This window comes from Myotis yumanensis, unplaced genomic scaffold (genome assembly GCF_028538775.1).
Source record: "Myotis yumanensis isolate MYYU_CA2020_CCGP unplaced genomic scaffold, mMyoYum1.0.hap1 SCAF_5, whole genome shotgun sequence".
Lineage (NCBI taxonomy): Eukaryota > Metazoa > Chordata > Mammalia > Chiroptera > Vespertilionidae > Myotis > Myotis yumanensis.
The window spans coordinates 57,905,456-57,932,964 of record NW_027223756.1 but is presented as its reverse complement, the minus strand read 5'-3'; the positions used below and the strand labels follow the sequence as shown (position 1 = coordinate 57,932,964).

The 27,509-nt window shown below is 39.9% G+C and overlaps 1 protein-coding gene and 1 pseudogene across 1 annotated transcript in view; one reads left to right on the top strand and one right to left on the bottom strand.

Moving 5' to 3' along the window:
• The window catches only part of DCHS2 (dachsous cadherin-related 2), a 189,963-nt gene that overhangs the window by 94,327 nt on the left and 68,127 nt on the right, over positions 1–27,509 (top strand). Inside the window, 2 exon segments of the mRNA XM_070415351.1 lie at positions 3,967–4,158; positions 17,602–17,833. Of these exon segments, the coding sequence (XP_070271452.1) occupies positions 3,967–4,158; positions 17,602–17,833 (424 nt within the window).
• Positions 11,606–12,329, bottom strand: LOC139010055 (kelch domain-containing protein 4 pseudogene; annotated as a pseudogene).

The window sequence follows — 27,509 nt, the reverse complement described above, 5'->3', positions numbered from 1 at the left end:
CATGTCATTTGGTCATTTACCCATTTTTTATTAGGAAATCAATATTTTTATTTTTAAAGGACTACTTTTATATTAAGGACATTGACTTTTAAATATATTGTTTTAGATAACATACCTAATTTTCCTTTAAGTATTTTTGTGTACTTAGTGGAGTTTTACATTATGATATACTCATTGTATTGATATTTTTGTGTGATTTTTGTCCATCTGTTTTAGTTTTGTAATTCCTTCCCAATGTAAGAATCGGCCAAATATTGCTATATATATTCTTTGTGTGTTACATGATTTCATTAGTTACATTTAACATATCTGTGTAGATCTTATTTTGGTGTGAGGTTAATATCAAACTTGATTTTCCTCCCATGTTCTTTGCCATCTTTCCCTAGCAACTTATGTGGATAAACCCCCACTTCTCAGTGGTTTATGATGTTTCCTTTGTAATATAAAAAAAATTAGATTTACCAGCATCTGTTTCAGGTCTTGTTTTCGTGTTCTATTGATCTGCCTGCCAATTCTATCTTTAGATCAGACTTTTTTAATTGTTTACTTTGTAATACTACACAGGACAAGTTATCCCTTACTCCCACCCATTGGTCCCCTTTCACAAAATTTCCTTTGGTTGCTTTTTGGGAGGAGGGTGGAGCAATAAGTAGTAGGATTAGTTGTTTCTTAATCCCATTCTTTAGTTAAGGCTATACAAATATGTTATTAGAACAGTAACTTTTTACTATAATTTGAGAATATATAATTAGTTTATTCATTTAACAGCTCTATCAGTTTCTCTGAAAATACATTTTAAGAGGTGGAAATGAAACACAGTTTTGTTTCCAACCACTGAATAGTTTCACATGCCTTAATGTAATTTTTTTTTCTTTTGCTGGTTTTAGCATTTTGTATTTTATCTTACGATGGTATAGCTTGGTTAATAGGATTACGTTTCAGGAATAAAAAGTTATTCCTCAATGAGTATTTGATGGGTATTATGACATATATTGTTCTTTTGTTATTGTTCTTGTTTAGTTTTCATTTCTGAATCATAAACTTGACTCTACAATCCAGCAAGACTTGGAAGAGGATAAGGAAAACATGGAGCCCACACAAATGCAGCAAGAGCACAAGGCTTATAGGATATTGCAAGCAGACAAGGATGAAGGGTGCTCTCCTGAGCTACAGAAGGAATGCTCTGATGGTTAAGATAAGATGCAAGTCAATTTGTTAGAGTTGTCCACAGTGGGCAATGCCCACTACATGTGTGTGGATTGAGAAAAGAAGTGCTCCAAAGACTGAGCTCTAGGGGGCTATTGTGTTCAGAGGCCAGGAAGAGAACTCAGACAATAAAGGAAATGTAGGTATAGGAAGAGAAAGAGAGTTAGAGTGTTGTGTCTGATGAATAAGTTTTTCAATAAGAAGGAGATGATTAACTGTGTTAGGAGCTGCTGAATTGTATAAAAAATAAGAACTCAGCCTTGATGATTAGTCTTGGTAAGACATACGTCGTTGGTGAAGCTGCCAAAATTGTGTTCAGAGAGTGGCATACTTGCATGTGTGGACCATTCGTCGTGGTCCCAATGCTGACTCCAACTTTTCACTGGAATATTTTAATCCTGCTTTAACTGTAAGATCAGTGCTTGGCTAAGTGCTTCAAATGTAAAAGTTATTTTGTGATTTCTTTTTCTTTTTTTCTTCCTTTTGTTTGAAGTCCTATGTGTGGGTGTGTTGTGCCAATAACTGTTTCTTCAAACAAACTGTTATATGCTCATGGATATAGCATATAATTTTGGAAATATAATAAGAAAAAAATTAAAGTGAGCTACTTAATTTGAAATTTAATCTAAAGTGCAGCCACTTTTCTCTAGGACTTTTTTGGGGGGGGGGCGGGCACTGAGGCTTTTCTATAAACATCACTGACTTAAATGATGTGATTGACACTATATCACCCTATGACTTCGGGTTGGCTTTTGGGGTTGGGTGCTGATGTAATTGCTGGGCAAGTGACCTCCAACAGAGCTGCCCAGTTGTTTCAGAGAAGACCTTCCTAAATGGGGATAGGGGTATTCTGATGAGGGAAATGCAAATATAATTATTTCACTGGTGGAACATGCAAACATGCTTTCAAGAGCCAGTGTTCTCAATCTGTCTCCTGTCTCCCTGAGACATTCATATGGAGGAATCCTTACCCAGATGTAAAAGGAATATCTTTTATTTAACACTCAAGGAAATTATAAAGATCCTTTAAATGATGGAATCAGGGAGATATTTTGCATTTTTATAACATCTCCATTAAATTTGTGAAAGATCAGGCTAAGGGAGAACACTTCTGAGTCAGAATAATTTTAAAATTAAATCATCAAGGTAGACTGAGATTGAAATAAGGAACACGGGATGGCCCTGAGAGTGCTGGAATGTGGCTCTTTCAGTAGATTCAGGGGTAAAACCTCCAGAGTTCTAGATACCTCTTTTAGCACCATAAGATTATAATAATGGGTGCTGATCAGAAGCTTCTCTGATTCTTTTGATTTAAGCAACTATCTCAGAAGAAAGGACACACTGAGCTTATCTACTAAACAAGATTTCCTCTTGAAGATTTGGCAAAGCCATTTCTATTTTACTTAAATTGCCTACATTTTATGTGTCTATCAATGGCTATTGGGAAATATAGACCTTAATGATGCCAAGTTAATTATAGGTGTTTAAGACCAAATATTAGTAGGTGGACTATGTTGTTCTGAAATATTAGATCAGTATTTTGAGGAAGTTGAGTAAAAACAGGGAGGAATACATTCTTATTTAATGATTCTTATTTCAGAAACTCAGAATCTGAACTACTAACATAAATTGACATCAGTGCTCTTGTCCCATTTTTGACTCCTTATATTTTGCTTTGCCAAAAGTCCAGATGAGAAAAAAGTGGAAATAAGGAAACTGGTTTTATGTGAGCTAAATTACTTGTTAATATGTGCTATTAAAGGCTGAGAATGAGTTTTAGAATTTGAAAGTTCATTGTACTTATTATCTTCCAATCAAGCCAAAGTTATTGAGAATACCATATGGTTTTAAAAGATATATTTGGTGTCTTTGGGAACTGGAGGCTACTAAATCATTAACAGCTGCCAGAATGGAACAGACCAAATGTACTTGGAATTTAGTCCTTTGTAGTGGAGAAGTTTGTGGGTTTCCTGGTTCAGCCCATCTGATGAGAAGAATAACTCACAAACATGTTAGCTAGTTGTACAGGATGCAATTTTGCCAAAAAATATGATAGATGAGAGTGAAGATAAATTTAAAAGACTGTGTCATTAGTTGAAAAAAATGAAAGACAATTAAAGAGAAAAGTAATATTGGCAATTGTTAAGAGTTTCATCAGGTGCAGGGGTTCTCAACCTAGGAATTATTTATATTTGGGCCAGAGAATTGTGTGTTGTGGGGTCTGTCTTGTGCATTGTAAGATGTTTAGCAATATGTCTAGCTTCAACCACTGGATGCCAGCAACATCCTCTCTCCAGATGTGACAATCAAAAATGTCTCCAACATTGCCAGATGTCCTCATGAAGCAAACTTGTCCCTGATTGAGAGCCACTCGGCTAGACTACACAATAGCCCTGAAATCAAGTTGTTAGTATGTAGATGTTTTTAAAATCTCGAGATTGGGTAAGATCAGTTAGATGTAGTGAGAGGAATAAGGAGGCAAAAAGACCAAGAACGAGCCCCAAGGAACTCAAACTTTCAGAGATCCCATGAAAGTATAGGAATGGGCAGAGGAGACTGAAAAGCAGAAATCATAAAGGGAGGAGGAGAGTGGGGAGAGTTGTCGCAGAAGGTAAGAGAAGAGAACGTAAAACTAAAGCCTACACTCGGTGAATAGCTGTGGGGGTTACTCGGTTGTGCAAATCATGATAGTAATTCATGACCAACTGAAAAGTGATGCTCGCATTTCTATCTCCTCACTGGTCAACTCCTGTCTCATAGGTAAAAGCGTCTGATGCGGATGCAGGACTCTATGGCTTGGTCGAATATTCTCTTTATGATGGATTCCAAAGCTACGAAGCACCTCGAGCCTTCCAGATTGACCCACATGATGGGCAGATCTGTGTTTCTCAAGATATTGACAGGGAAAGGGACCCAGCCACCTATGATCTCTTGGTGAAAGCAAGAGATGGGGTAAGTCTTTGTGAATGAAATTTTAAACAGACTCAAAAGTGAACCACTATGTATACATTACAGAGTACCAAGGATTGTCACTGGCCAATACTGTTTCATAAATCACTACTTCTTTCCCTTTGCTGGAGAATTTCGAATCAAACACCAGACATTTTATTATTTCATCCATAAATAGTTTAATAATCTCTCTAACAGGTAAGGATTTTTAAAAACATAACTATAACAAATTAACATTAATTAATTAATATCTAATATGTATTCCATTGAAATTTTTGGGGGGTATCCAAAAATGTATTTTAATAGTTTGCTTACTTGGATCAAGATTTAAATAAATTCACAAATTGATTTCATCACTATCTTCCTTAAGTTTCAATCTATGTTAGCTCCCTGCCCTCTTACCTTTTCTCTTAGGATATTTATTTTTTGGAAGAAATCAGGTCATTTGCCCTTCAAATTTTCTACATTCTGAACGTGGCTGATTCCATCCCTGAGATTCATTTACAATGTTCTTTTATGATATTTCCTATAACTGTCATTTAGAGCCAGAGGTGATGCTGTGAGCTTTTTATTGCATCAGCAACACACATCATTATTTCATTACGGGTAATGACATGGTGATTTTTGAATTCTCTTACTCATTTGCATTTATTTTCTGGAATCTTCAACTAAAAATAAAGTACTCTCATTAACTAGTTGATTACCCTGCAATATAATTCATACAGTAAAGGCAAATTATACTTGGTTATTTCTCTTTATCAGCTTTTAGAATGTTGAGTTGGTGCATTTGCCATCTCTAAAGAATACTAATGATGTTTTTTCTAGTTTTATTATGAAGTCTTGGATTTTAATATATTTGATCTGTTTCATACATTACCAACCTTATCCTTTCTGATGTCCATATTGACCCATCAGTGAAGGAACCTTCAAATTGGCTCATATTGTCTTTTTTTAAACTTTTAAATGGACATTTTTTTAAAATGCAGAAGAGTGTATAAATTATAAGTACATCTTATAGGATTTTTGCAAAATGACAACATGCATGGAAGCAGACGAAGAAACATTACCAGTGCCCTGGAAGCCCCGCTCTTGACTTCTTGCTGTAACTATCCCTTCCATCCTCGTACCCTTTAAGAATAATCATTATTGACTTCTAATACCAAACATTATTTGCCTATTTTTAAACTTTTCACTGAATGGATTCATACAGTATGTATTTTTGTTGATTTTGCACAACATCATTTGTAAGAATCATTCATGCTATTATGTGCAGCAATAGTTCATCCATCCTCATTGGATTATAGTATTCTTTTCTGTGAATTCACAATAATATTTATCTATTCTATAATTGAACATAACCATTTTTTATTACAAATAGTGCTTCATGAACTCTCTCATACATGTAATTTGGTGAACAAACATAAGAATTTATAGTAAGTTTATATTTAGGCATGGAATTGTTAGACCATAAGAAAGCCAAACAACTTTTCAAAATGATTTGTACCATTTATACTCCCACCAGTAAAGTATGAGAATTTCATTTGCTCCCCGTTGTCCAAAACATTTGTGTTTTTTCAAATGCTGTGCATTTAGATGTTTGTGTGTGTGTGTGTGTGTGTGTGTGTGTGTTTGGAATATTTTTATTGATTTCAGAGAGGAAGGGAGATTGAGAAAGAGAAACATCAATGATGAGAGAGAATCATTGATCGGCTGCCTCCCGCACACCCCTTCTGGGGATCGAGCCTGCAACCCGGGCATGTGCCCTTGACCGGAATTAAACCTGGGATTCTTAGTCAGCAGGCTGAGGCTCTAGCCACTGAACCAAATCAGCTAGGGCCATTTGTTATTTAATCTCTTTTTAATTATAGCAATGCAGGTACCTATGTAGTGGTATAGCACATTGGGGACTTTGCATTACCTTGAAGAATGATAAATTGAGTACATTTTCAAATGTTACTGGCTATTTGTTTAACTTGTTTTGTGAAGTGTCTATTAAATTCTTTACCCATTTTTCTATTGTACTGTTGGCTTCTTTTCTTATTGTTTTTATTAATTCTTTATATTTTTGGCATTCAAGTTCTTTCTTGGATATATTTGTTGCATATATCTTCTCCCATTCTGTGGCTTGCCTTTCACTCCCTTATTGGTGTCTTTTGAGGAACAGAAGCTTTTAATTTTAATAAAGCTCAGCTTATCTATATGTTTCCCTTTACAATTAGTACTCTTTCCCTTTACAACTGTCCTTTAAAGAAATATTTGCTTATCCTAGGTACAGAAGAGTATTCTCTTATGTTTTCTTCCAGAAATGTTATTGTTTTACCTTTTACATTTATTTTTTTCAATATAGTGGGAGGAAGGTTTATCTTTTCCAGTATGGGTATTCAGTTGACCCAGCGTCCTTTGCTAAAATGATCATTCTTTCCTCACTGCACTGAAGTATCACTTTTGTCATGAATCATTTGACTGTGCATGTGTGTGTCTATTTCTGGACATCCTATTTTTTACTTGTCTAACTTTGTACTAGTGCCATACTCTTTTAATTTTTTTATCTTTATAATAGGTCATGATTCATGTATTCTTTTAGCTTTGTTCTTCATTTTCAAGATTGCCTGGGCTATTCCTGACCGTTTACATTTCCACGTACATTTTAGAAACAGCTTGTCTAATTTCCATGACATTGCAGCAAAGATAGCCACTATACACACAGTTTTGCACTTTTCTTTTCACTAAGTCCATTTTGGAGACTTTCTTTGTTACCGACTACTCCTTTATGTAGATGGGTACTGCTAACACCTTTCTGGTCTAATCCTTCTCTTTTGAAATTAGTGAGAGAACCCGCCTACTTAAGATATAAGTCAATGAGGAAAAATGAGTCTGAATATATTTATTACAAGTAAACATGTATAAACTAACATGAAAGTATTCAGTAAAATTACTGTGAGCTATTACTATATTCATTAAAATTACTATAATCTATTTGGTTAGATTTTATCAACCCCTGACTATGTGATTGCAGGAGGCCTTGAGTTTATGTAAGACATCATGTAGTAAACAAAAATAGGAGTAAACAGAGGAGTTTAGGTTAATTTAAGTCTCTGTGATGGTTTAAAACTCAACATATGCACACACAAATATTTACCCAAAGCTTCAGAAATATATTTTCAATAGATTTTAAGACAATTATAAAAGGCCATCCTAGGATTGAATAGCCAGTTTAATTCTAATACTATAGTAGTCAAACATCTGTTTCTAATTAGTTGGTTTCAGATGACTTTGTAAAAATGTACCTAGAAATTATCTTAATAGAAATAAGATCATTTGATGCCAGAAATTTTTTTACTGATAAAAAAAGCAGTGTACTAATTAGGATTATTGGCAGAGGAATAAAAAAAATCAACCCAGATATTTAATTTAAACCTCCTTTCTTACTTCTTTCTGTTTTTATATTGAACCTACTCTGCAGACTTACTCTATGGAAAGGCCTGCCTTTCCTCAGTTTACCAGTCTCTATGGCAACATTCAAGTACATCTTTAACCACAAAGCTTTCCCAGCTTGAACAAAGGGGATGCATTTTCACCCCAGCCAAAAGGTATTTTCTTTTATAGATAACTAAGAAAGGGTTTACAAGCTGTGTAGCAGCTTTTGATAGCTTTTAGAAGTCAAAGAGGAAACATTCTTCAGGGTGGTGATTGCTATGGTCTGAATGTTTGCGATGCTTCAAATTCATATGTTGATGGTCTTAGAAGATGGGGCCTTTGGAAGGTCACCAGGGTGGAGCCCTCACGAATGGCATTAGTGCTCTAATAAGAGACCCCACAGAACTCCTTAGCCTCTTCCCTCATCTAAGGGCAAGCCAGAAGTTGGCAGTGTCTGGGCCATGCTGGCACCTTGACCTTAGACTTCTAGCTTTCAGAACTGTGAGAAATAAATTTCTGTTGTGTATTAATCTCCCAGTTTATGGTATTTTGTTAAAGCAGTCTGAACGAACAATGCTGTATATGAATCAGAATATTCTTGTGTAAAAACTGCTTGTTTTGTAGAAAGAAAATCCTCCAACAAAGCACAATACAGTCTAGATTGTTAGAACAGAGAAATCCTCCCTGCAGATATTTCATATTCAAGGTGATTCATCATAAGCCCAGCCCTGGAGCAGATGGGAACTGGTCTGCACCCTGCAAGGTTTAACATAGGTTTTATTATTATTTAGGCATGAGTAAGGAGACAATTGCTATTTTTAAAACAGTTTTTTATATTTACAGATCCCCAGAGGAGGCACCAAGGGAGGGAGTGTGTGTACACAAGGGAAACCCTGGGGTCAGGAGGCAGAGGGAGAGAGGAAACACTTCAGGCAGGGGTTTCCAAGGGAAGAAAGGCGAGAGGCAGAACAAGCAGGCTTATGATTGGCCAGTTTGAATAGGTTCAGTGGAATCTTGGGCATAGACGCTGCCTCTAGTTATCTGGTACCTGACTGTGGAGTGATTAGGGTAGGTGCATTGTGTCCTGGAGTGTGAAATCCCCATAAAGGCTGTGGTTGGGGTGTGGGCTCTGGAGTGGTTGGTTTGCATTTGAAAAGCATGCTCACCTGATCCTGGTCAGTCCCTCCAGGATCAGAAGGTCCCAGATGTCAAAGTATCAAAACACAGGAAATAGAATACATGGGCCAATACACTGCTCTGGTGCAGAGTCCCCTTGAAGAGGAAGGCAAAGGGCTCACCAGAACTCCTGGTATAGGTAAGACTATGCAGAGGAAGCAGCTGCCTTGTTTCACTCCAATTTATTGGAAATAACACCCAGTAATACTGAGGGAATTCACTACTCAATTTAACTGTTGGCCCAGGGTAGCATCATAAATCACCAAAGAAAGCTTTGGGCACAACATTGGTCACTTTCAGCAACTTCTTATTTATTTATTTATTTATTTATTTATTTTTATTATTATTATTTTTTAAATTAATAAATCTTTATTGTTCAGATTATTACAGATGCTCCTCTTTTTCCCCCCATATCTCCCCTCCACCTGGTTCCCATCCCACCCCATGCCCTTACCCCCTGCCATTGTCCTCATCCATAGGTGTAAGATTTTTGTCCAATCTCTTCCCGCCCCGCCCACATCCCCTTCCCCCCAAGAATTGTCAGTCCACTCCCTTTCTATGCCCCTGCTTCTATTATATTCACCAGTTTATTCTGACTTAATTTTTAGGTTCACTTGTTGATAGATATTTATTTGTTGTCACTTTGTTGTTCATAATTTTTATCTTTACCTTTTTCTTCTTCTTCCTCTTCTTAAAGAATATCCTTTAGCATTTCATATATTCCTGGTTTGGTGGTGATGAACTCCTTAAGCTTTTTCTTGTCTGTGAAGCTCTTTATCTGACCTTCAATTCTACATGATAGCTTTGCTGGGTAGAGTAATCTTGGTTGTAGGTTCTTGCTATTCATCACTTTGAATATTTCTTGCCACTCCCTTCTGGCCTGCATGGTTTCTGTTGAGAAATCAGCTGACAGTCGAATGGGTACTTTCTTGTAGGTAACTAACTGTTTTTCTCTTGCTGCTTTTAAAATTCTCTCTTTGTCTTTAGCCCTTGGCATTTTAATTATGATGTGTCTTGGTGTGGTTCTCTTTGGATTCCTCTTGTTTGGGTTTCTCTTCGCTTCCTGGACTTGTAAGTCTATTTCTTTCATCAGGTAGGGGAAGTTTTCTGTCATGATTTCTTTTAATATGCTTTCAGTATCTTGCTCTCTCTCTTCTTCTGGCACCCCGATAATTCAAATGTTGGTACATTTGAAGTTGTCCCAGAGGCTCCTTACACTATCTTTATATTTTTGGATTTTTTTTTCGTTTTGCTTTTCCGGATGGGTGTTTTTTGCTTCTTCATATTTCAAATTTTTGACTTGATTCTTAGGATCCTCTAGTCTGCTGTTGGATCTCTGTATTTTATTTTTAATTTCAGTCAGTGTATGATTAATTTCTGACTGGTCCTTTTCCATTTTTTTGGCATTCTCATTAAGATCCTTGAAGGACTCACTAAGCTCCTCGGAGGTCTCACTAAGTTCCTCGGAGGTTTGTAGAAGATTCTTGAGTAACCTTATAACTGTGGTTCTAAACTCTATGTCCTCCATTAGTTTGCTTTCCTCCATTTCTTTCATTTGTGACATGTTTCTTTGTCTCTACATTTTTGGCTGACTGCGAGGACCCGTTGTGTCTATAGTGGAAGAACTGCTGTGCTGGAGACACCCTTATGGAGCAGGAGTTGCTTCAGTGGGGCTTTGGTACTCACTGAGTCTGCTTCTTGATTGTGTCCCTTATGGATGTGAGGAGTTGAAATCTGGTATCTGACCAGGGGTATCCTGGCTCCTGGATCTCCAAGTCAACCACTGTGTGGGTCCACCCAGCAGGAGCTATAGTGATATCAACAGATTTCTCCTCTTTGTTTGGAATTTAGAAGTTTTGGAGCTCTCTGACCCAGCTGCAGTTAGTTGGGATAGGCTGCAAAAACGCAGGTGGTTCCTTGCGCCACTGGCACAGCTTGGGTGGGGATGTAAATTGAGTGGGGCGGGGTCTCAGAGAATCACCAGGGCGGAGCAAACAGCAATGGTTGTCGTCAGCATCTTCACGACTCCTAGTGTCTCCGCAACTCCGACTCCGCATCTCTGCATCCCCGGGTCCTGCGCCCCCACAGCAACAATGATCCCTGCGAGCAGCTCTGTGAGAAAACCACCCTCGCTTTCTGACCCGCTGCAAGACAGTCCAGTTTCTCCCCCTAGGAGTCTGGGACCTCAGAATCTCGCCTTAAACGAGCTCAGTGCATTCGAGAGCTTGCATCCCCTTCCGATTGAAAAAAACCGCGCATCCAGTTGCAGCCTGCCTTGCGGGCGCCTTCGTACCTCTGTTCTTGGCGCCTCTGCACCTCCTACTCAGTCTCAATGCACTTCTTTCTTTCCTTCTAGTTGTAGAACTTCCACTCAGCCAGCTTTCCCGTGGTTCTGGATGATAGCTGTTTTGTCTTATAGTTGTAATTTCAGTGTTGTTGTGGGAGGCAGCACGCACAGGTTTATACCTTACACCTCCATCTTTCAGCAAGTTCTTTTTTGGGTCAAGCCCCATGTGGTCCCATACAAGCTTCATTCAATTTTGCGCAGCCCTGGGAAGATAGTCCTCATACTCCTCCTCAGGCACCACCAACGTGCACTCTTCCTCTTCCCCACTTCCCTCTCTGGTGTCATCATATTTCTCATATTCACTTCCGCATTTTGCATCTTCTATCTCATCTCCATTCTTTTTCAAGTTTACCTCCTCCAGATGCTCTTGAGTGTTTGGATCCATCTCCACCCCCGTCTTCCACTCTTTTATCAAGTCATCCAGGTGAACTTCTTCAATCATAATCCCGCAAACATAAAGCAGCTTGTCCTTCATGGCCAGTACAAAACTGGAGTGAGAACTAGGCTCTATTAGAGGGCCACTGGCTTGTCAGAATCACCGTCCTCTTTCCTGGTGTCTGGGGCAGAGGGTACATGTTCAACGGTGATCAGAATTGCATTCTCTGTGGCCACCACTTTGACCACCTCCAAGGGCTCCCAGGTGCCAGTTTCCCTACATTCCTGCTTGTCATCACCTTCAGGCTGCACTTCTTTTGGCCTCACCTATATTTTCTCTTCTGTGACCTGGGTCCCCTTAGCTGTTCCACAAACCAGCAGTTCTTTGAGGTGTCATAGAATACAGGTCATTAAAGAAGTTGTCCTCCAGGCTTTCTTCCTCTTCTTCACCACAGACACCCCTGAGGAACAGTGTCTGATGGTTCCAGGTCATAGCCACTGAAATGCCAGAGGTTGAGTACACTCTATGCTCCACGATGCAATCTAAGTCCACACCCATTTGCCTTTCCTTTCTTCCTCGGTCTTGAGTCAGAACATATCTGAATGCAAGGTGAGTTTGTCCACCTTAGTTGACTGTTTCCAGTAGCCTCCATAGATGATTATGCTCTCCTGGGGAGTGGTGGACATTTGGCAGCCCAGTCTGGGTGTCGTCCCAGTCCCTCATGGGGACAGCTTGCTCCACATGAATGTGTCCAGGTTAATGGCATACATGTCATTGTAGTGATGTAATCCCTTCTACACTCATGGAACTGCTAAAAATAATTAGCTATGTCTTCCAGGCTACCACCAATACCCACATTGACTTAAAGAGTCCCTTATTGATTTGACTTACTCTTAGGTTTTGGTCATCAAATGCAGAACACTTTAAAGATCTGTGTAATAAAGAGGATCAATTCATCTGTCTCTGGATGAGCAGAGAATGACACATTCAATGTGGATGAAGATGGGGACATGGTGTTTCTACAGTCTGTCTTGTTAGCATCTAGTGTCTGGAAATGGGCTATCAGAGCTTCAGGGTCTCCTCCTTCTGCAGTGTTTGGACACCTTCTTATCCATTTTGGTGGCCTTCTTCTTCTTCTTGCCCATCCCATGGCTCCAAGGAGGTGCAGGGAGCTCAAGGAGAGAACTTCACATGCAGCCCACCTGAAAACAGGTTCTCCTGAGGGCACGCCTGGCCATGCATTTCATAAAGGAAGGGAGATAGAAACATCAATGATGAAAGAGAATGATTGAGCAGCTACCCTCTACACGCCCCCTACTGGGGATCAAGTCTGCAACCTAGGCATGTGCCCTAGCTGGGAGTTGAACAGAGACCTCCTGGTTCATAGGTCAATGCTCAACCACTGAGCCACACGGCTGGGCTGGCCATGCATTTGTAAAGATAAATTTTAGAAGAGTCATCCCTATCCCCTCAAATAATAAGGTTTTTAACAACTTCCTAACCTTCACCTTGTTTAGACCTAAAACTGCCTTCAATGTTTGTCTTAGAATGTATGAGAGCAAGCAACGTAAGACTCTATGTTGTGTGTGTGTGTGTGTGTATGTGTGTGTGTTCCAGTGTGCAGTGTTTATTCTGTTGTCTGCATATTTATAAATTTCTTTGGTGATACACCGTGCATTTATACAAGGTGAAGTCTGCATCTGTCATGATTGTTGTGTGCAATATCTACCAGCAGCATATGTCCCTAATCAGAAAGGTTAGCAAAGATGAAGATAACAATGTTGACAATGACTGGATAAGCTGTCCTTTAAATACAATCTAGACTGACTCAGAAGATTAAATGAACTCAGACAAGATATTTTAGGTTCAAGATATTGGATTCTAGGCCATAGTGAATTTATTTAAAACAATGAGCTACACTTTGACAAAAGACTTTTAACTTTATAGAATTGCCTTGATAGTTTGTGGTTTTTCCTCTGATCCTCTCTCTTCCTAACGCATGTCTTTGGAAGAAAATTGCTAAGAACCCATTTGCTGGTGGTTACTAAGATATTTATCTGTCAAAAGAAGAATTTTTTCTTATAAAATATCTAGATATTGTGGGCTTTTCTATTTATTCTTGTGATAACTGTCAATATTTTAAAAAATTCAATCACTCCTCCTATTTTACTGGTATCACTTCTGAAATAACCTATTTTTTGCTGCTACTGTTGCTGCTATTTATCTCACTCGTAGAAGCCATGAGGATGTTATAAAATCATACAATGGAAACAAATAATTGGATTACATTGGAATCATGGGGGTTTCAAAATAAAACCCCATAATTTAATTATTCCATGCTTTACCTAATTCCTGTTTCCGCTTCCCATTTATTTTCATTAAGGAAATGTCTCCTTTTTGGTATGTATGTCTATTAACATTCTATTCCTATTTTCTGTGACATCCTGAATTCTGTAGCTGAAATATGTGTCTGAGATAAAGCTATTTCGTCTCTATCTCACTATTCCAGGCTCAGGGCAGGGATGGGGCAAACTAGCAATATAGAAAGTAAATTGATTTAGCCCGTCACCATTACATGCATTCATGATAAAAGTTGGCTATTATTTGTGCTACATGGTTTGTGTGTAAAGCAGATAGATCTCTAAAATAAAAGCAAACTTTCTAAATAAGAAGGCATGTTCATTTTTTCCTTTTTACTGCAGCTTTATTGAGGTATAAACCTTTATAATAAAAGGCTAATATGCAAATTGTGCCCTCAACCCGGAGTTCGACCAGGGGGCAGTGCCAGCCGGCTAACCACCTGCGGCCCCTCCCCTGGCCTGTCTGGTCTGATTGGCCCCGATTGGGGCGGGCCAGCCAAATTCATGCACTGGGCCTCTAATTAATACATAATATTATATGTATTTAAGGTATTCAGCCTGATGTTTTGATTATACATATGCATTGTGAAATGATTACCACAATCAAGAAATTAACATATACATCAGCTCACATACTGAGTGGTGAAAATCCTTAAGACCTCAGCAAATTTGAGTTTAGTATTATTAACTATAATCACTACGCTGTCCATCAGGCTTCCAGAACTTATTCATTCTGCCTAACTGAAATTTAGGTCACAATTATTTTAATTTTAACAGATTATGTTATCTCACTTTCCAAAACATATTCAAGTGCTTATTGCTATCTTACATTTCATTGACCCTCACCCCCACCCCAGGTTAAGGAATAAGCCTTTGCCCAGTTGCTCGATTATTTTTTAGCTAAATTGTCATAACTATGTCTCAAATTGATTGTTTACAATTCTCTAACATACTATCAGAACCAATCCACAATGTCTTCAATATCACTTTACCTCATTCTTATCTCTAAAGTTTAAGCCTGCCATCCATCCATTATCCTCCATATTCTTATCCTCATCCTTCTTTTTTTCATCCTTTAAATTGAATTAATCTCCTACTTACCTTCTGTACCCTCCCAAGCTCTCCTACCATGGCCTCTGGAACTCATAGCCCATCATTTAGCCAACTCCCTATAAACTCAGCCTGGTCTATGACTACTCCTTATCTTCTTGCCCTGATTAAAACAGTTCTTCCCTCAGGATACCAACCCCTCTCTGACTCTTTTACAGAGAAACTGACATGCTGCTAAATCAGAAGCCGGGAGGGAAGTGTCCAGGTGGATGCCCTCCCTGTTGCCCATTGCAGCATCCAGATCACTTCGACTCCTTTCTCCATCAAAAACCAATTCACGCCTAGCCATTGTGACTCCCTGGTTATGGTTGACTAGAGGCCTGGTGCACAAAAAACGTGCATGAGGGAGGGGTCCCCTTAGCCTATCCTGCACCCTCTCCAATCTAGGACTCCTTGGGGGATGTCCGACTAAACCAGCAGTTAGACATCCCTCTCACAACCCTGGACCGCTGGCTCCTAATCGCTCACCTGACTGCCTGCCTGGTTGCCCCTAACTGCCCCCCCATCCTGGCCTGACCACCCCTCACTGCCTCTGTGTGCTGGCCTGATCGCCCCCAACTGCCCCCCTGCTGGCCTGGTCACCCCAAACTGCACCCCTCCCCCCGCTGGCCTGGTTGTCCCTAACTGCCCCCCATCCCCCACCGGCCTGGTCGCCTCTTACTGCCCCCCCCTGCCAGCTTGGTCACCCCTAACTGGTCCCCCTGCTGGCCTGGTTGCTCCCAACTGCCCCCCTTGCTGGCCTGGACGCCCCTCATGCTCCCCCGCCCCCCGCCAGCCTGGTTGCCCCATGCAGCTTGCTGTTCAGTCGTTTGGTCATCCCTCACTAACCCCCCTGCTGGCCTGGTTATAGGCAGCCATCTTGTGAGGGCGTGAGGGTTAATTTTCATATTATCTCTTTATTATATAGGATTCCCAGTCAGGGCACATACTCAGGTTGAGGGCTTGATTCCCAGAAGGGGGAGTGCAGGAAGCAGCTGATCAATGATTCTCCCTCATCATTGATATTTCTATCTCTCTCTATCCCTCTTCCTACCTCTCTGAAATCAATAAAAATTTTATTTTGTAAAAAACAATCCACATTTGAAATTCCTATTTCAGACTATACCATGGACACTGTTGTTGCCATCATATTCTCAGCATCCTTGTCACTCTGGACCTTTATACCTTACAGTCTTCCTCTCCGCCATTGTTCCCTCTCAGACACTTTAATGTCCACTGATTGAACAACCCAAGCCAGTTTGCGGTGCCCTCTTATTTCACTCTACCTGGGAACCTACTGGCCATTTAGGTTTGCTGAAGATAGACAGCCAACCTGCATTTTGAGCATACAGGCTAGATGGAACTCCCATTGTTTGTATTAATTTGTTGCTGGCATGGCCCTGTAATTCAACTTAGAACAGGGAAAATCACATTTTTCTGAGGATGTACTTATTTATTTAATTTATTGATCTTAGAGAAGAAAGGAGGGGGTAAGAGAGAAGAGAGGAGAGAGAGAAACATTTGTTGTTCCACTTATTTATGCATTTACTAGTTGATTCTTGTATGTGACCTGACTGGGGATCGAACCCCCAACCTTAGTGTATCAAGATGATGCTATAACAAACTGAGCTAACTGGCTAGGGCTAAAGATGTATTTCTTAACTTAGTTTTAGTCCCCAAAGTCTGAGATATATGGGACCTCAGAGCCCGAGGGTCACTTTCAGATCCATCCTTAATGTCATCCAAACAATACTCTTTCTGGCCCTCCTGGCCCTCACATGAGCTTCCTGCAGACCTGCACTGTAGCAGTCCTCCTTTTCTCTCCTGCCAAAACTTCTTTTCCACTGCCTTTCCTCCTCAGTGCTTCTCTGCCATAGAAAAAGAAAAAAAAAATTAAGAGAAAGACAGCAAGAGAAGCTGGAGGCTGAGTGAGTGAGAAAACCCAGGCTGTGACTTACCAAGGATTTTTGTCAAAGATGAAAGTATCAAAATGTGCCAGATACAAATGGTGCTTTAAAGTAGGAACATATGTTTCACTTCAGAAGAGTGAAAAACCACAGAGGATTATTTTCTTCTATTATAGTCTCTCCCCTTCTCCTTGTTTTGAGATGAAGGGGACACAAAATAAACAGCATCAGATCCACTTCTCACTATTTTATCTAGTATATTACTTTCCTAAAATTTGAAAAATTCAGAATTCTGAAACAGATCTGGCCCAAATATTTAGGATTGCTACCATTGCCTTCAGACTTGATTCTAAATAGCCTCCCAAGTGGTTTCCCTCCTTCCTTCCTTGCTGATCTTCAGTCTGTTCTTAATACTGCAGCAGAGTCCCAGTGAAAATCCAAGTCAAATCAAGCAACTTCTCTGTTCAAAACCCTCCAGTGGCTCAGAGCCATGGTTCCTTCAGGGGCTCAGAGAGTCCTCCATGCTCTGTCCCCGCCTCACTGCTCCCTGAACAGGCCTGGGATGAACATGACACTCCTGCCTCAGGGCCTGTGCACTCGCTCTTTCCTGTTTCTGTTATGCTTTTCCTCCCAATGACTGAAGTCTCGCTCCCTCATATAGGTCAGTCTGTGATTCAAATGGCACCTTCTAAGTGAAGCTTTCACCTATGATTTTTTCTAAAATCTTGCCCTCCACCAGTGATCTGTTTGTAATGGCTTCTCGTTCCTCAACAGGGTGGACTAAGCGCTCAAGCTTTTGTTCGTGTGGATGTGGAGGATGTGAATGATAATGAACCTGTGTTTAACCCGCCCACCTATGTGCTGAGCATTAGTGGCCAGACCCAGCCGGGAACCGAGATCATCAATGTCCTTGCCACTGACAGGGATTCTGGGGTATATGGAACAGTGGCTTACGAGCTCATCCCCAGTGACCTGTCCTCCCTTTTTACCATCGACTCTACCACAGGTATGTGATCCTGGAACAGTTTGCCTCTGAAATCAACGTCTTCTGTGAAACAGCCAGAAAATGAACAAGAGTGATTTCTTTTATTAGCAGGGATGTTGCAAGACTTATGCCACCTGCCAAATGGCAGCGAGGTGTATTGAAAAGAGCAAGGGCTTTGTAGTTTGGTTATACTTGGATCTCAGTCCCAGCTTATGATTTTCACTGGCCCTACTCTCCTTACTTAAAAAAAGTAGTGCTAATGATCCCTATGTTGCCAAGTTTTTGTGAGGATTAAAGGCAATAGTTTAGGAGAAACAGCTAGCCAATATGTTTCTTCCTCGTATGCCCTCTAAGGGTGACTTGCATGATTTCAGGGTGCTAATCATATTAGTGCTAAGAGCCTTATACAGACATCTTTTTCTAACACTAGGTCTCACATTCCCTTAATCTCTTTGCTTAGTTTCCTTGTTTTTTTAAATACCTAAAGCTCCTTTTAGTTCTCTAATGTGACAATTGTGCGTCTGCCAAAGAAGTCCAATGAGCAAACTGAGTTTTTTAAAAACAGTCATTATTTAAGTTGGTACCCTTCCCTTCCTATTGGATTCTTATTAACAAAATAATGTTTGAAATAATTATTACTAGAAAACATAAAATTACAAGTATATTACATTATAATACTTTTGAGATATTAGAGATATTCTGGTCTAAAATTTTTTTCTTTTACCTTTTTTCTTAAAAATTTTTTTACATTATTTTATTTTGTAGTAAGAACACGTAAAATGAGATCTGCCCTCTTAACAAATTTTTAGGTGCATAATCCTTTATTGTCGACTGAAGATCCAGTGTTGGACAGCAGATCTCTAGAATTTATTCCGAAACTTAATTGAAACTTCGTTCCCACTTTTTAGCAATTTCCCATTCCTCCCTCCCTGTCATCTCCTGGCAACTACAGTTCTACTCTTTGATTCTAGGAGTTTGACTATTTCAGATACCTCATATAAGTGGTATAGGCATTTGTCCCGTTACTAGCTTATTTCACTTCAGATAATGTCCTCCAAGTTCATCCATGACGGCACTTCCTTCTTTTTAAAAGCTAAGTAATATTCCATTGTGTGTACATATCATGTTTTGTTTATTCATCCGCTGATTGACATTCAGGTCGCTTCCACAGCTTGACAATTGTGAACAGGCTTCAGTGAACACGGGAGTGCAGCTAACTCTTTGCGATTATGTTTCTTCTTAAAGCCCCTGATCTGAGCATGGGCAGAATGAGTATCTATTGTGATGGTGATGATAATGTCAGATGCCCTGGTAGGCATGCTCTGTACATTGTCCTATTGGATCTTTACAACACTCTTTGCAACAACCATATTCATTAGCAACAAATAATAATATACACGGGGCATCTAATCTGCCAAGTTAGTTTGCCTTCTCACCCAGCCCCAGGTAGAGAGCCACCGCTTCTTGCCAGGAAAGTGTACTTTATCTGGAGTGTGTGACTGCTGGGGGATTCGCTATTTACAATGACAGTCTTTGTAAGGCAGAACTTTCCTTGCTCAAAATAACTCACTGATGTGGCCCCTTTGACATTTAAAAGATCAGAAGAACATACTGTTTTAGGATATTGGTCTGCTTATCTTGGCTTTCTCAAAATTCCTCTAAACTGAGGACCTTAACTGCTTGTCAAAATGCCAGGCCCTCTAGGACAATAGCATTGCCAAAATTATATAGGTCAGCCAGTAATCAGGGCACAGCATCCAGAAGCATTCAGCAGATTGTTTTTAGAAGACATCAGCACACTCATCATCTAGTTTCCCCTGGAAGATCTTGAAGAAGGAGCTGTGCAGTATCCCATTTTTAGAAGAGAACTCTATTGTTGTGCTGGCTTCAGTTAGCCACAGGCTCCCATTCCTGGCACTGGGTACAAGACAAATGCCATTGTTAATCACGGAGAACACTTTATATGAGTCATTATCTAGGAAGGTATCATGGTTTTGCTTTGTTTTTTTTTTAAAAGGAAAACCAATTTTGTAATGGAAGTGGCTTTGGGTTATTGTTGGCCGGTGCCTGTATTATTTTCGTGTCGGTGCATTTAAGTTGAAGACATTTATCAGTGTAGCAGTACTTGGAATTTAGTTGCACTTAATCACAACTCATGAGAAATTCATGAAAGCTGGTAATGCTTTGCTTTAACCTTTAGAAGAGAATTGAAAAGCATCATGACTAACTCTGGGGAAAAGGTTGCCCAGTGTACCGGAAGTCTTCAATTTGAACAGTTGCGTTCAAGTTCATCTGTTGGTTGACTGCCACCTCACATACATTTTCTAAATTGCACATAATAGACTTCCAGGCCATGCCATTAAAGGTCATCTAACTATTGATGTTATCAAAGAATTGAACAAGAAGCAGTTTGGAATATGGTTTTTTTCTTCTTCATCTGTGCTTTTGTTGTAACCTATAGGAAGCTGCTCCTTCTTGCTTCCCCTTTAAGGCCTATCTCTACAGAAGCTGCCAGTGCAAACACAGTCTCAAGGAATTGCCTTTAGCCATACATTTTTGGAATGAAAAAACAAGTGACATTTAGAAATAATTGAAAATTTATTTAAATCCTTATTACATTCTCATAAGAAATTGCAAGGGAGTGTCATTGATAATACAGAGCAAAACTTCATTTAAACCCTCTTCCCTCATCACAGGTTGGTAGGGGATTTGTGGTCTACCTCACTTTTCTTCAAAACTAACCCAAACTTTCTCGTTTCCTCTCTAGCTTATCTGTGCTAGCTGGCACTTTTCCAGATTTATATACTAAATAAATATATAGAATGTATATACAGGGTATGGCAAAAGTAGGTTTATAGTTGAAGTATGTGAAACAGAGTTTATTCTTGTATTATTATTTATTAACACTTGGGTTGCGGGAAACGAGTTAAGTCAGCTCGCGTGAATTGCGCGTACTCCGCGGGAGCCATCTTAAAATACTTTTTTTTTTTTATAGACTAGCAGTAGAATGCGGGTAACGTATAAATACGTAAACTAAAGTTATCATAATTTTACTGAACGTTGCCATTTGCGCAAAAAAATTAGCAAAAATGGCCCGCGCCACGCGCCACCTGTTAGCGCCTGATGAAAGCTACCCGCATACAGTGTGTTAATTACTAGAGGCCTGATGCATGAAATTCGTGTGAGGGTAGGCCTTCACAGCCGGGGCAGCTGCCTCGATCTCTCCCTCGCAGCCAGGGCGACTGCCTCGATCCCATGGCTGCAGCCCGGCTTCTTCCAGAAGGTCATCCGGAAGGACGTCCGGACAGCCTTTCAGTCAATTTGCATATTACACTTTTATTATTATAGATTGTACTAGAGGCCCGGTGCACAAAAATTTGTGCACTCGGGGGGGGGGGGGGGTCCCCAGCCTGGCCTGTTCCCTCTCACAGTTTGGGACCCCTCAGGAGATAACGACGTGCTGGCTTAGGCCTGCTCCCGGGTGGCAGAGGGCAGGCCCAATCCCTAGGTGCAGCGCCTGGTCAGGCTCAGAGCAGGGCCGATTGGGGAGTTGGGGCGCCGCCCCGTCATGCACAGAGCAGGGCAGATCGGGAGGTTGCGATGCCACCCTCACTCACGCTCAGGGTAGACTGATTGGGGGGTTGGGGCACCGCCCCCTGTTACACTCAAAGCAGGGTCAATGGGGAGGTTGCGGCGCCACCCCCTGTCACGCACAGAGCAGGGCCAATCAGGGGGTTGGGGCGCTGCCCCCTGTCACTCACAGAGCAGGGCCCATCAGGGGGTTGAGGAGCTCCCCGCTGTCACTCACAGAGCAGGGCCGATAGGGGAGTTGGGGCACCGCCCCCTGTCACACACAGAGCAGGGCGGATCAGGGGGTTGGGGCGCTGTCCCCTGTCACTCACAGAGCAGGGAAGATCAGGGGGTTGGGGCGCTGCACCCTGTCACACTCAGGGCAGGGCCAATGGGGAGGTTATGGCTCTACCCTGTCACACACAGAGCAAGGCCCGTGGAGGGGGATTGGGGCGCCACCCTCTATTACCCACAGAACAGGGCCGATCAGGGGGTTGGGGCACCGCCACTGTCACACTCAGGGCAGGGCCGATGGAGAGGTTATGGCTCTACCCTGTCACACACAGAGCAGGGCCCGTGGGGGCGGGGGGGTTGGGGCGCCTCACCCTGTCACACACAGAGCAGGGCCGATCAGGGGGTTGGTGCGCTGCACCCTGTCACACACAGAGCCGCCGGGCAATCAGGGGATTGGGGAGCTCCCCCCCTATCAGGCACAGAGCAGGGCTGATCAGGAGGTTTGGGCGCTGCCCCGTCACGCTGATCCCGGTGCCGGGAGGCATATTACCCTTTTACTATATAGAATAGAGGCCTGGTGCATGGGTGGGGGCCGGGTGGTTTGCCCTGAAGGGTGTCCTGGATCAGGGTGGGGGTCCCCACTGGGGTGCCTGGCCAGGCTGGCTGAGGGGCTGAGGGCTGTTTTCCTGCTGGCAGTTGACTAAAAGCTCCCAACTGCTCCTTGTTTTCTTTTTTTTTTTTTATTCTGGGCCAGCTTTAGCTCTGAGGCCTCGCTGCTGAAAACATGGATACAATGTTGCGGTCCGGGGCTAACTGAAAGCCGCTTTTGTTTAGCTTCTTATTTGCAACATAGTAATAGTTGCTTAGGCCGGAAAGCAATTATTTAAGAAAGTTTGAGAGGCCGGAAAGTGAGGAGGGGAACGTTGGAGTCTGCAGTTCCTGGAGGAAGCAAGCCTCCCTGCTCGCTTCAGTGCATGGCTGCCGGCCGCCATCTTGGCTGACAGTTAATTTGCATAAGGATACGCTGATTAGCCAATGGGAAGGGTAGCGGTCGTACGCCAATTACCATGTTTCTCTTTTATTAGTGTAGATTATTTTCCATGTGAACAACTATAGCCAATTTTGCACCCACCTTGTATGTATATATATAATTATAGTTTTTATATAGTTGATTATATAATTGTACAGTTTTATAGTTATATATAGTTATATTGCATGAGGACAATATTGAGAATTGATTAGCACATTTCTGCATTGTCACTTCTTCCTGAGTTGCTCTAAAATTCTCTCTTTGAGACATTCATTAATTTGCCCACTGGTCCATTCGCCCTTTCATTTGATGCTTCCTATATCAGACATGCTATTCTATAAGCTTACATAGTGTGTTATTAGGCTCGTGTTTTCCTGAAGACAAGAGATTTTTCCATTGACCTATTTGTGCCACAACCAAGACTCATGCATTAAAAATAGAGCTCTGTGATTATGTGTTCATCTGGTAAGAGCAATGTTTTGAAGAAAACTGAAGGGGAGTGGGTGTGGCGATGTCATGGTTGTTTTCTCTTGTGGGTTTATCTTTCTGGTCTGTTTCTGGTTTTCTAAGTGTGTTGTTAATTCAAAGAATATTTTTGTAAAATGTGTTTAGGCACAGGAGAGAGAGATTGAATTGAGCCTTCATTTCTCTTATTCTCAGTTAGTCGTGCTTCTTTGATGTGGCCACGAGGTAGACCACAGTGTTTTGAGTTTTAAAAGAAGGAAATACAGAGACACATTTATTAATAGCTCTTTTTCATGTATTTTTAATCCTATTTAATGAACTATATGTAGATTTTTTTTCTACATTGTTTGAAGTATCCCTTTAGTAGCATTAAAAAAAGCAGTTCTTTAGCCTTTCTGTTTGTGGTATTTATTTAGTCATTTTCCGCTGAAACAAACATAACTTCTAATTCAGATTATTTTAAGGTGACAGAGATTACAAGCATTTGTGTTTGCAAAGAGTAGTTGAGCAACAATAAATTATGCTGCCTTGCCCATCATCTGATCTACGTTTAGTTATGACATATACAAAATCCCAAGTTTAGCACTACAGAACAAATAATTAAAAGGGTAATGGAGTGAATTAAACTGCCAGCCAAGGGCAGCTGTGCCTCCATGTTTAGCTTCCGTGTTGCTCGGGTGTATGGATTTTTAACACGGACTTTAAGTAATGTAGCACAGACTCTGTTTTTCTTTATTTCAAGGGCAGATTCTTTTCTAATGTTAGTTTTATGCTCAGATTTGATGCCATGTAATGATTCTCATAATTCTTCATGATTGCCACTTTTCTACATATAGAACATTCTGATATGTAGTTAATAAATTAATACCACATCTCATTTCACAAGGGATGTGAGCCTGCTCACGCCAAAACATTCTTTCTTTTATTTGCAAGACAGAGTCTAAAATTAATCACAGGCACCTAACCAGTGTATGTCACTTTTATAGAAAACAAAAGCATGTTGGTGAGTTTTCTCATTCATTTTTTTCAATATAACATCACTGACTCTTGGAGATGAAAGGGACCTTACAATTTAGCTCCCTCATTTAGTGGAGAAAGAAATTGAGGCAGAAAGGGATTCAGTGTCTTGCCTAAAGTGCATGGTTGATAATATGGCAGACCTGAACTTGAACCATTTATAAGTTTGTTATAAATTTGGATAATGGTTTTCTCTGTCAATATCAGATAGAAATTTGAATCCATTCTATTCCTGTCAGCCGCTACAACTTAGTTAACCCTGATTCGTGTGCAAAATAAATAGCATAATGTCATCTATTTGGTAAATAAGTTTTTATATTCTCACAAACTGAATATAGGAAAATTATCATAAATATCAATAACCAATAAGAAAGTAGTATTGATACCCCATCGTTTTTGTCCTATTTTTTGAGAAAACCACACTTATGGACTTCATGTTTGGTGAAGGTTATGACTTTGTGCTTGTTTTTGTTTTTAACTAGTCCATAGCTTACAATTTTAGTAATGACCTACAGATTATTTTCTAAGTAGGAATTACCATGTTGGCTAAGAATATCTCAAATTTGCGGGAGGTCTGATTATGAAAGTAAGTATTGCTTAATTAGTAGAACATGATTTTATATATACTGTATATTAAATTTAATTAAGAGGACCTTTGTATTTAAGTGCTTTTATTAGTCAATCAATTAAAATAAATTTATTCCAGCAGTTTCCTCTCTTAAGTAAAAAGTGACAAACTAAAGATAATAGCCAAACATTATTGCACATTAAAATTAGTATGCATAAACCCACACACCCAGTAATTAAAACATAAAATAATCAGTGATCTGTATATGAATCTGTGTCTGTTTTAAAGTTAAAGTTGGTTCCCTGAATGGATGACTAATGAAAAAAATGAGAGCCAATTAATCACTGTACTTTGAAGTATTAAAATATAGTGTCATAAACTTAAAGCTGACAAAATATATAGGCAGAGAACTATTTCTTTTATTTACTACTTCATTATTATATATATTATGCATATTTATATGTAATATATATTATAGAGCTTCATTTTCTGGCTCCTCAACTTTAATAGACAGCTCAGTTTAAGAATGTTGGATTCAAGTAAATAAGTTTTCTAGCTTACTCTTTATATTCAAATGTAAGAAAAAATGAATGTTTTGAAATATTCAGCATATGTAAGGACAAGCTTAATTTTAATACTTCCCTCTTCTAAGTGGTGAGTGTTCAAAGAAACTCACTGGTTCCTTCCTGGTCTCTAGTAGCAATTGTTTTACTATACAACATTGACTTTAAAGGCCAACTAAAGTAACCATTGGCTCGGAAGAAGCCTAGTAAAATGTATATATAGGCATTAAATGAACCATGTTTAAGTATAAAAAGACAGATTTGGCCATTTCTCTCCCCTGTCTAAATCTTTAATGACTTCCTATGGTTATTTGACTGAAGACCAAATCCTTGTTATGGTCAAACCAGGCCCTTCAGGATCTGCCTGCTTTCCTGTGTGTCCTTATCTCCAACAACTCCTTCCTTTAATCTCTGTGCCCCTTCCTTATACCAACTTCTTCTCCTCCTCCTCTTTCTCCCTCTTCTTCCTCCTCTTCCTCCTTTTTTATGCCATCTTCCTTCTGCAAGCACATTACATTATTTTTCTTCTGCTGAGATCAGCTGATTGTTCCCTCTCCTCTCCTCTTCCCATCTTTACATCTTCGCCTAGTTAATGACCTAAGTCATCCTTCAGGTCTCACTTTATGAAGGATTGCCAAAGGAGGTACTGGAAAACCAGTACCTTTATATCCAAATTACTAAATTGAGACTGTTTTGTGACTTAAAGTACCAAAAAGAATTTTAATTGGTTGATAGTGATTGTGGAAATTGTAGGAGCATCCTGAATTTTGACTTAGGGGGAGGGGAACAACCATTTGCACAAAAAATATAAATTTCAATAAAAGAAAAAAAATAGTCTCTCTATGGTTGCATTCCATGAGCTTTGCTTTGTATCATACTTGTTATCCATATTTATGACAGCCAGAGATGATCATGTCTGAAGTGGAGAAATGGGCTACATAATGATGAAGCTACAGTAAGTGGGGTGGCTTATGAAGGAACTTAAAAGCATGACAGAGAAGCTTAAACTTAATTATTACAGGAAATGAGGAGTGACATAGGGTTTTGAACACTAGCACATTGTGGTGAACATGACATTTAAGGAAAATTACCCTGGCAGCACTGTACTAGGTGAATTATAGGACTAGAAAAGTTGAGCAGGAAATATAAATTAATTAACAGAGACTATATATTAATATATTATTATAATCTAGGGATAAAGTTATGAAGTTTATACTAAGGAGATAGTAATAAAAACAGAGAGGAAGGAACTAATTGAGGATATTTAAAGAGGAAATAATACAAGAATGGTGACTGGTTTATAATGAAAGACGATGAGTCACACACAGTTTCTTAATTTTAACTAAGATGATTGATGGTCCAACTGATGTCAAACTGATAAATACGCCAGAAGAATTGCCACCTAGAAAGAGGCATAGAACTATAATTCAGGTGGGAAGACATGGGAGATACTAGGATAAAGTAGCTATTGAAGAACATATAAATATTTTGAAGGCGAGAGTATACAGAAGTGGTTTTTAAACTTTAGAGTAAATAAAAATTACTGGTGAAGCCTTTCAAAAATAATCCCTGGATCCTTCCCACACCTAGAAAGAACCTGCATAAGAACCTGAAAATTGCCAAAACCTGTTTGGCTCAGTGGATGGAGCGTCGGCCTGCGGACTGAAAGGTCCCGGGTTCGATTCCGGTCAAGGGCATGTACCTGGGTTGCAGGCACATCCCCCGTGGGAGATGTGCAGGAGGCAGCTGGTTGATGTTTCTCTCCCATCAATGTTTCTAACTATCTATCTCTCTCCCTTCCTCTCTGTAAAAAATCAATAAAATATATTTAAAAAAAAAAAAAAAGAACCTGAAAATTTTGAGTTTACAAGTATCCATGGTGAGTGGATGCAGGTGGTCAGGAAACACCCTTTGAGACCCTCCAGTGAATAGAACAAAGAGAAATGCTTAGAATAGAGAAATGCTTGGAAGTGTAAGGAGGAGGAAGTTTGAGGAGGAGATAGAAATCCCAGGAATTTTTAGAAAAGCAAAAACAAAAAAAAAACAAAACAAAAAACTGTCATATAACCAAAGAAAAAGTCCAAAAGCAAGAGGACATCATGTGTCAGATAGATTGTAGAAGTTAAGGAGCATGAGGTTGGTGGTAACATCTAATTGCTTATCTTTCACTTGCATCTGTCTGTATCCTCTTCTTGCAGGTATGTTTCTCATAAATATATGTTTGGATTTATCTTGAAATTCATTCCAATA